General features: G+C 39.6%; 1 protein-coding gene across 1 annotated transcript in view; it reads right to left on the bottom strand.

Moving 5' to 3' along the window:
* LOC117413325 (ras-GEF domain-containing family member 1C-like) overlaps positions 1-11,064 on the bottom strand; it is a 57,173-nt gene that overhangs the window by 4,859 nt on the left and 41,250 nt on the right. The window contains exons 12-13 of the mRNA XM_034022352.3: positions 7,700-7,823; positions 2,133-2,205 (exon numbers count right to left, since the gene is read on the bottom strand). Coding sequence (XP_033878243.1) covers positions 2,133-2,205; positions 7,700-7,823 — 197 coding nt within the window. The remainder of the gene's footprint in view (positions 1-2,132; positions 2,206-7,699; positions 7,824-11,064) is intronic.

Genomic DNA, 11,064 nt, shown 5'->3' with positions numbered 1-11,064 from the left:
TTTAAATAACGCACCTGTCATTTTTCTTTTCACTGTTAATATCCGACAACTTTTTACACTTAAAAGTCTGTTTCAAAGTTCTTTTCAAAATGGCCGCTCAGGATGCTGTCTCACCTCTTCCACTCGGACTTTCAATTCCCATCGTACCACCTCCCAATACTCTTTACAGGCTTTTCCGACACTGTTAGAATGCTCTTTCCATTGTCTTTGATGATGGAGGTGCTTCTCAACTTGGCAGGTATGAACTCCATACATGCCCATCTGATGTTATCTGCTAATTTGCCAAATAGCCGATTGGTGCAGGCTACCATTGTAGTCATGGCGGCCACGTCACCTATGTAGGCTCTAAGTGGTGGCAGCCACATGCCAGAAGCCAGATGTTCTTCTCCCACTACCCATTTCGAGGCCCTAATAATGACTTCCATTGCCATGGTGAAGGCCAGTGGAGAAATGGTGCAACCTGCCATGATTCTGACTTTGAGAAGCTGCCAAGTAGTGAACCATATGCATTTGCTAAATCCAGGAATGTTACATAGAGCTCCTTCTCCTTTGTTGCAGACTAAATATGTTGCCAGTTCACAATGATATGCTCCAAGCATCCCGGAAAGCCTAGGATACCAGCTTTCTGTATGGAAGTGTCGACCATGTGGTTCTTCAAAAGATAAGTTGACAACCTTTGTGCCACAATGCTGAAGAATATCTTACCCTCCACATTTAACAGGGAAATTGGACTGAATTGGCAAAAGATGCTGGTAGATTATTTTTCCTTGGGGATAAAGACCCCTCCTGCTATGCGCCCTGCCCTTGGGAATACCTGTGTTTACCCATGCTACCTTCATCAACCTCCAGAAGACTCTTAGAACCCCAGGTGCACTCTGTAAACTTGGTATGGTATACCAACTTGGTATGGTATACCATTGGGCTCAGGCGATGATGCAGCCCTACCTTTCTTCACGGCTTGCTCCACCTCTTTCCATTTAGGAGCAGAGTTCTCCATTTGGTATTCTAGTGGATTAGTAGGTGGAATATCAGAGGGACTCGTCATAGGCTCCCCTCTTCCTGGATCAGCATATGTCTCTTCGATATCGCTCCAACTCAGGATTAGTTGCTGTAAGTATAGCATTCTTCTCGCTGGTGAATAAGCTTGAACAGATCTTTATAAAATCTGTTTCCTGCATGCTCATCTGTTTTACAGCGCTTTTGTAGGCACTCCACTTTGCACCAAACTTTTGTAGATAATTTTACAAAAGACTGAGGGCCTCTTTCTGATTTTCTTTAGCCCTCCTCCACTGCTTCCTCAGTTGCCATCCATTCTCTGACCAGGCATTCAATCCCCAGCTGCAGTCTACACTTTCCTGGAATCGTAGTAATTCATTGCTTTCTATCTTCTACTCCAAACTTCTCAAACCCATACGTGTAGATGGTATCCCTGAACCTATCCAGCTTCCTTTCTATGGTTTCACTTAACTTCTCCAACAACAAGCAGAAATCTGTGTCAACTGAGTGCCAAGCCATTTTCTCAGAGGCTCTTGGACACTTAACCAGTGATGTGCAGTGGGTTTACCAGTAGGTTATGCAGCGAGACTATATGAATGTAACATTAGATAGAGGTCGGCACTGGTACCCGAAAACTGGGTACCTGTCGGGTTTTAAATTACCCGACACCACCGGGGTCCAATTTTACTACCAAGGCATTGATTTATTAATTTGAGAAAATATGCCATTGATTATTTATTTTTCTCAGTAATGTATTCATATACCACAAGCCAGTACTTTGGGTGGCACTAGGACCTAGTGAAAAGGCTAGCCTGTCTGCCTTAGCTGGTGTGCAATGCATTATGGGGCACTCTAAAGGTGCAAACAAAATGAAATCAGTATGAGCAGACTGTCATGCTACTTGAATACAGCATGACTTGAGCTCCACTACGCGCGTGTGGCTGCGATGTCACTCAGAGAGCCTGGTACTGTTTTAAGTGCCAGACTAGTCAAGCCAAACCATTCAAGATTGAATCCTTATTTTTTATGAAAGCCTAGCTATGTTTAGCAGGAAAGGAGAGGAGGAAATGTTCCCACTGGGGACAGGGCTGCAGTGTGAATATTCAAAAACTAAAACCGTTTTCAGTTTGTCTTACCTAAGTGATTTCCACCTGTCCTTTTCAACCTGGTTTTCTGGGCTTTCACTTTCATAGGATGCCAAATAAAGACCTAATAGAAAGGAAAATGAATGTTATTAGAGTCAACTAGCAATCAGAACTAAATATACCAAAATAATATATGTGTCACAGGTACGTATTTAATATGATCCACATAAATATGGATAGATACTACATTACACCATTTCTGTGACGTCACCCTTTTAATTGATTAATTCTACAAATCTTCTATCTAAAAGTGGGTGTGGGGCAGATACAGTGCCTTGCGAAAGTATTCGGCCCCCTTGAACTTTGCGACCTTTTGCCACATTTCAGGCTTCAAACATAAAGATATGAAACTGTAATTTTTTGTGAAGAATCAACAACAAGTGGGACACAATCATGAAGTGGAACGAAATTTATTGGATATTTCAAACTTTTTTAACAAATAAAAAACGGAAAAATTGGGCGTGCAAAATTATTCAGCCCCCTTAAGTTAATACTTTGTAGCGCCACCTTTTGCTGCGATTACAGCTGTAAGTCGCTTGGGGTATGTCTCTATCAGTTTTGCACATCGAGAGACTGAAATTTTTGCCCATTCCTCCTTGCAAAACAGCTCGAGCTCAGTGAGGTTGGATGGAGAGCATTTGTGAACAGCAGTTTTCAGTTCTTTCCACAGATTCTCGATTGGATTCAGGTCTGGACTTTGACTTGGCCATTCTAACACCTGGATATGTTTATTTGTGAACCATTCCATTGTAGATTTTGCTTTATGTTTTGGATCATTGTCTTGTTGGAAGACAAATCTCCGTCCCAGTCTCAGGTCTTTTGCAGACTCCATCAGGTTTTCTTCCAGAATGGTCCTGTATTTGGCTCCATCCATCTTCCCATCAATTTTAACCATCTTCCCTGTCCCTGCTGAAGAAAAGCAGGCCCAAACCATGATGCTGCCACCACCATGTTTGACAGTGGGGATGGTGTGTTCAGGGTGATGAGCTGTGTTGCTTTTACGCCAAACATAACGTTTTGCATTGTTGCCAAAAAGTTCGATTTTGGTTTCATCTGACCAGAGCACCTTCTTCCACATGTTTGGTGTGTCTCCCAGGTGGCTTGTGGCAAACTGTAAACGACACTTTTTATGGATATCTTTAAGAAATGGCTTTCTTCTTGCCACTCTTCCATAAAGGCCAGATTTGTGCAGTATACGACTGATTGTTGTCCTATGGACAGAGTCTCCAACCTCAGCTGTAGATCTCTGCAGTTCATCCAGAGTGATCATGGGCCTCTTGGCTGCATCTCTGATCAGTCTTCTCCTTGTATGAGCTGAAAGTTTAGAGGGACGGCCAGGTCTTGGTAGATTTGCAGTGGTCTGATACTCCTTCCATTTCAATATTATCGCTTGCACAGTGCTCCTTGGGATGTTTAAAGCTTGGGAAATATTTTTGTATCCAAATCCGGCTTTAAACTTCTCCACAACAGTATCTCGGACCTGCCTGGTGTGTTCCTTGTTCTTCATGATGCTCTCTGCGCTTTAAACGGACCTCTGAGACTATCACAGTGCAGGTGCATTTATACGGAGACTTGATTACACACAGGTGGATTCTATTTATCATCATTAGTCATTTAGGTCAACATTGGATAATTCAGAGATCCTCACTGAACTTCTGGAGAGAGTTTGCTGCACTGAAAGTAAAGGGGCTGAATAATTTTGCACGCCCAATTTTTCAGTTTTTTATTTGTTAAAAAAGTTTGAAATATCCAATAAATTTCGTTCCACTTCATGATTGTGTCCCATTTGTTGTTGATTCTTCACAAAAAATTACAGTTTCATATCTTTATGTTTGAAGCCTGAAATGTGGCAAAAGGTCGCAAAGTTCAAGGGGGCCGAATACTTTCGCAAGGCACTGTATATTGTTGATTAATGAATCCACAGTCTGTGCTACAAATGCACAGAAAACTGTTGATTCATCAACAAAACCACAATCAGAACAATTCAATAGAAATGCAAAAACCATTTTATTACGCAACAATCATTTCAACAATTATTAGATTGTAGTATTACACATTTTTAACCCTAACACTTAGAAAAGGGCGTGCAATTTCATTTTTGCATTTCATATTGTTAAAGAAAAGTAATACAATTGTACATTAACGTAATGCAAAAAAAAAAAAAAAAAAGTTTTGATAATTACAAATTCACTTCCACATAAACATCCCCCTTCTAATTTGAATTAGACATTTCTGTTGGACAGGTTCAGGAACAATAACAATTTAATCATCACTTAGTAAATCTCCACCAATTACACAGACTCAGCTTTTGCATTTCTTTCAATTAACCATTGTTCAACAAACTTATAGCCCACTTCCATTTTGCCTGAGTACTTCTTGAAAGCCAATAGCTGGCAATGATATTTAGGTCTTCACCTGTTTTAGATTTGGCAAAACGATCCATAACTTTACTTTGCCGAATGGCACTCAGTGGATTATTTTTTACTGATTCAATACTTAATCGTTGTTTATCCCTTACGTATATATCATTTCTAAATGGGCCATCTTTAGGAATTACACAAGAATTTGCCATTAATGTGGTAGCTAACAAAATCATTTCTAAAATTTGTACACTTACTCTGTGTGCAGTTTTGAAATAAATGTGATATCGCAATAAAATATTTTCATTTTATTATTTGTTTATTTAGCAGACGCCTTTATCCAAGGCGACTTACAGAGACTAGAGTGTTTGAACTATGCATCAGCTGCAGAGTCACTTACAATTACGTCTCACCCAAAAGACGAAGCACAAGGAGGTTAAGTGACTTGCTCAGGGTCACACAATGAGTCAGTGGCTGAGGTGGAATTTGAACTGGGGATCTACTGGTTACAAGCCCTTTTCTTTAACCATTGGACCACACAGCCTCCTATATTTTAAGACATGACATATGGTGCTGTTTTGTTATTTTTGTTACCTACAATTACTTTAAGCAACAATAACCTTATAATTAGTTTGGGCCCCATTTATCCCACAGGCAGTCTATTTCTGAAAGTAGTATACTGTGTTTAAGGACATAATAACAGAAGACTTATGAACAAGAGGATGTTGGATCCACCTGAAACAGAATGAATCATTCAGTGCGTTTACATGAGCATAAGAATTCCGATATTTTTTGGAAAACTAAGTTTTCCGAAAACTAATTCGGATATCAAAAGTCATGTAAACACAGTTTTCGGAAAATGTATCGGAATATTCCTTAGGTCAGTTTTCGGGAAACAGCACCTAGAAATTTCCGATTCAATTCCGAAAACGAACCAAATGTATATCATGTAAACGCACTTTTCGAAAACTTATTCTGATAGCGTACTGCACATGTGCAAACTCTGACCTTCATTCCTGCACGTGGTTTTAGAAAACAGAGAAAATAATAATAATATGTAGTCAGTCTGCATGGATCCATTTGCTCCGTTATTGAATCGTATTTTGTCATATACTTGCTAGAAACGAAGTCTTTTATCTTGCTCGTAATTGTATTAATACTTGTACTGTGATTCTTGAAATGCATTTTTGTTTACGACTGTAAGTCGCCCTGGATAAGGGTGTCTGCTAATAAATAAATAAATAATAATAATGTTAGGGATCAAGTAATATTTGACCGTATGTATTTAATAGCGCATACTGAAGCAGCACATGTTTTCCAGCTTTAAAATTACGTGATAATTTAAAATAATGTCTGCAAAAGAAACTGGTAATATAGAACAGGATGAGCTGTTGGAAAGACTGATTGCACATTGTAGGGAATCTGAAAAGAGGTATAGGATAGTAATCTTTGAATTTAACACTTGATACTTGACACTTTGATAAAGCACTTGTTATTGGATTGGTCTCCGTTCTATCGCAGACAAAATGTCCGATCTGTTCAAATCGTACTTAGGGTACTACAGTACTTTGCATGCGAAAATATCCTGCGTTTTCCAAAAACTTCAATCCATGTATACAGTTGAATTCTAATTAGACTTTCTATCGTTAATCATGTAAACACAGAAAAGTGACGTTTTAAGAACATCGGTTTTCTGATTCAGTTTTCCAAAAACATTAGTTTTCGGAAAACGCTTTGTCATGTAAACGTACTGAGTGTCAACAACATGGCTTGGAAACCCATTCCACCACGCTCATGAGGAAGTACTTCCTTCTGCCCAGAATATGACTCCACTCCATTCCAAAATGGTGTCCTCTGATCCTGAACTCTATGCTAACTTTGAAATCCTGACTGAGGTTTGATAGTTGAAATCGCAAAATGCTTCCAGAGTGTCACAATGGGCCCTGTTTGTCTGTTTTGATGAATGTAACTAAGTTTGGTATTTATTAACTTTTTGTTAAAATATGCTGACAATAGCGGCAAAAAAGTTTTGTGAATGGGTCCAACAGTATCTCCCAGATTCTGATAACTTCAAGAATGCCCTAGTTAAGTTTCACCACACTCGAATAACAGGTTTATATATATGTAAGTGTGATATACATGTATAGTATCTACTGTGACAAAGTGGAGTTTATTTCTGCCACGTTCAGGACAGGCCTCCTCTCAGGCCTTAGCCTTAACACAGACCACGGGAGTTCTCCTTTTTTTAATATATGGCTTAACCAGCCACAGGTGTTTCTCATTGATGACCCATTTACCCAGCACAATGTCTCCTGGGTAATGTAGTCCTGAGTACCCCTTGGGTAGGACTCCGGACTACATTTTTCCCCTGCCGACAGTTAACATTAAAAAAGACTTGAGACCAACATATTGCTGTTTAGAGCGTTCTGAGAGCCAAAACACATGATGTACTTCTGTATGTTTAAGTCTTTTTTGATTAAATAAATACAGTTTATTCACCAATGTAGTTTAAAATGTCAGCAACAGCTGAAACATGAAAGTCAATCTTTATCTATATGAACACCTATCATAAATACATCCTGAGTTAAAGCTGTGAATGGGGTTACATTATTACAAGAATGAACTAACCAAGCTTAATCACAATCAGATAAGTGGTTCTCTAGATATATGGAAAACTTGTGACATATGTATGCTATTACATTGAATTATTAATAAGGTATGTTTAGGTCTTACAACTGAAATTTTCTGCTGCTGTAATTCCAGGTCAAGATCCTAAGTGTTTTTTTAAAACCCTGGGTCAATAATGTAAATACAAACTAAAATAACACATGTCCAAGTTGCTGTTGTGCTGTGGCAGGCTCACTGTCCTCTGTGAAGATGGGGGCAGAGTGCAGGCAATGGAGGATGTGTCAGTCCTGTTTAAAACTCACCGTCCTCTGTGAAGATGGGGGCAGTGTGCAGGCAATGGAGGATGTGTCAGTCCTGTTTAAAACTCACCGTCCTCTGTGAAGATGGGGGCAGTGTGCAGGTAATGGAGGATGTGTCAGTCCTGTTTGAAACTCACCGTCCTCTGTGAAGATGGGGGCAGTGTGCAAGTAATGGAGGATGTGTCAGTCCTGTTTGAAACTCACTGTCTTCTGTGAAGATGGGGGCAGTGTGCAAGTAATGGAGGATGTGTCAGTTCTGTTTGAAACTCACCGTCCTCTGTGAAGATGGGGGCAGTGTGCAGGTAATGGAGGATGCTGCGGTCCTGCTCGAAGGGGCACTCCACCTGCTTCCAGGTCATGAACTCTCCCACCTGCTTGGCCAGCTCCAGGAATTTCTAGAAACAGAGTCAAGCGTCAGAGCACAGAGAAAAGAAAGATATGCGTCTTCTCAGCACACTGGAGTTTCAGGGGTCCATGACAATCAAAAAACAAGTAAGTTATTTCAAATGACATTTTCTTTACATTGTTAACTGAGCTACTGTGCCCTTACATTCGTGTGATGTTTGCAATCATCATGTGATCCTGAAATAGTGTTGTTTTTTTTTCTTATTTTCGAAAGGTCTTTGTTAAACATCATAAAAAGGGTAAGACAATTTGATTGGAAGCTTTTCTTTAATTTAAATATGTGTTTAATATTTAAATATGTTACCTTACATATGTGATTAGATGAAACATATACTGCACTTACTACATCCTCATTGCCAGTATATTACAAATATACCAGTTTACAATACACTGCTGTTTTAATTGTGAAATTGCTACATCATTAATTCATGAACTATAACGTGGCTTCATCTTCAGTATGTGATGGGCCAAACTTCATTCCCGACTGAATCAACATGGCACATTCTAATCAGTGTGTGGAAATAGAAATGCTGTTTCCTGTAATGACAGTACTCGGCAATGAACACTATTTTGTTGTCTTCGGTACAGGAGTTGGACAAGCAAATTAGAAACACCTGCAGCATCTAGCTCACACTTTTGTGTTATGGCCTCACTGATTAACAAGGCACCACTGACAAACAGTCTATAACATAGAAAATGTATTGCTCTGTTGCAAGTCAGTTTCGGTCACAGACTTTCCTGAAGATGAAAATTTCAACGGCACCTTCCCTGACAGTACAGACAGGCTGCAAACAACAAATCAGAGCCGTCCTGGCTGCCCATGGCAGCCCTGCACCCCACTGACAACGTCTGAACCTTTTTATAACTCATAAACTAAAGCACAATGATTAAACAACAAAGCTGCAATCCACAACTATCATTAAGCACACTGCAGTACTTCAAATAGACTGGCATTTCCTAAACATTGTTTGCATTGGCAAGACAGATTTAAGTTGTGCCAAATTCATTCATGTTATTTCTTTGCCTTTTAGTTCTTGGAGATAGACATATACATACATGCATGTATTATACATACATGTATTATACATACATATACAGGTGCAATGATCACGAGATAACTGCAGAAATCAACCAGACCGTAAACAGTCATTTTCATAAAAACTACATCGAGTCTGGCAAGTGCAGCAGCAAATGGTTTTTAGGTTTTGATAATAAACAGCAGCTTTACATTTTGCCAGTGTGTTTTATCAGCCTCATTAAACTATAGACACATAGAGGCTCCTCTGTCTAGACATGTTCAAAGTGTGGCAGGAGCTGGATAAGCATTCATGCAATTGCCCTTTAGTATTCTCTAAAGCAGAGACTGCTGAGTTCAGCCAATTCGCACTACCAGCCTAGAGCTTGCATTTCAAAATGTTTCTGAATAAAAGTTTCTCAGGATTATACTAAACTGTTTTTTTCTCTGTTTACTATACCTTTGTGGCCAATGATTTTGAAGCTGGGTGCAGACCAGATACTAGGGGGGTTAAGTTTAAACACTTTTCAGTTTAGTTTACTTACAAATAGTAATTTGCTAATAATTTCAGCTTATCACAGGGATATCAGCTTCTACTTGTTGTTACCTAAACTGTTTATTTCAGTGCATTCTGTATTGCTCACATAAAGAGGAGAGTGGTTTGAAATGTAAAGTTTAGTTACTCAATTTATGAATTGGTTCATGGTGTGAGATGGTCCCTAGATTGAATATGGCCCAATCAGTAACATACATCTACCGTCACGGCTGTAAATTCAAAATCAGAGGTAGAGGCATCAGTGTAATGAGCATGACACTTATCAACAGCATGATCACAATAGGACATTATAATTACATATTCCAATCACAGTTTGATAAGCTGTTCTCCTGTTGTGACAGTCTGGCTTGCAGAGGTGAGGTTGATGACGTCACGGACCAGGAAGTAACTCAAACCAAAACAGTGGATGGGCGGGTGAAGCTGAATGCTATTGCACTCAGCGTGGATTTATTAAGTAAATAAACAGAAACAAAAGATTTAAACAAAACACAAAACACAAAACAAAAAGGCGCGATGGCCAAACAAATAGAAACAAGTATATTTTTTTAAATATAGCAATTGTTAATTTTATATGCTCTCGCGCTCTCTCTCTCCGCTCTCCCGTACTCTCCTCTCTACACTCAACCCCGAGTGCAGTGAGCTCCAGGTTTATATATTCTGGAGGGATTAACTAGTTGTTAATTATCTTATTGCCCCTCGGCCAGAGTCTGCACGCGTTTGGTAAGGATGCATGACTGTCAGCTAGTTAATCAGTAGCTGATCAGCCATGCATCCTCACAGGGTTTTTAAATATAATAATAAAAGACGCGGCGCTTTTATCCGCGCCACAAACAAAAATACAAATAATAATAAATAGGGGCGGGACACTCCGCCACACCTGTGTAAGAATGTAAGTGTGACATAAAGACAGATGGATGTCCGTACGGAAAGACATACACCTCCATAGATCCCCAGAATCTGATACTCTCAACAACGTATTTTTATTAATATTAATACCAAGTTTCAGGACAATGGATAAGTGGTTCTCCAGATAAATGCATAAGAGGGCACCCACTATATCCCCTTCACAGGGGATTCATCGCTAACGGGGGATAAGAAGTCTATGTGTAAACTGTTTAGGTGACTGAAGTTCATGTACACGTTTACAGCTCTTTGTAATGGGGAAGCTCTCAAGCTGCCTCAGGGCCCATAAGGCAGCATCTTAACCGCTGTATAAAAGGGTCCGACCACACACCACAGGATTCTTCAATGGCAATGCAGTGGTAGCACAAATGGCAGAATGCTACCACAATTTTGCCTTTAAATATACCGGTGAAGAAATACACATGGGTAATCCATTACAGTACCAGTGTGCTACTGTATCAGGACCACAATGAAACATTTAAAGCAAATCCTTTATGCTGCCATTAGGCTGTGGAGCTACCAATGGTTCTGCTAGGGTTTCTTCAGGGTAAGACACTGGTATTTTAATGGTAATCCCCAATAGACTTTTTCAAACAGGGACCAGCAATCTTATATGTACTACACATTGCCAGGACACACCATTCCTCCCCCATTGAAACCATCACTGTGTAGGTCAAATAAGCACAGTAGGAAGATACTACCATAGCATACAATACAACTTTGACTTGTACAGGGCCATTCACATGACAAAACAACT

Source organism: Acipenser ruthenus, chromosome 23 (assembly GCF_902713425.1).
Source record: "Acipenser ruthenus chromosome 23, fAciRut3.2 maternal haplotype, whole genome shotgun sequence".
Classification (NCBI taxonomy): domain Eukaryota; kingdom Metazoa; phylum Chordata; class Actinopteri; order Acipenseriformes; family Acipenseridae; genus Acipenser; species Acipenser ruthenus.
The sequence above is the reverse complement of the archived record's forward strand: the minus strand, read 5'-3'. Positions and strand labels throughout refer to the sequence as shown.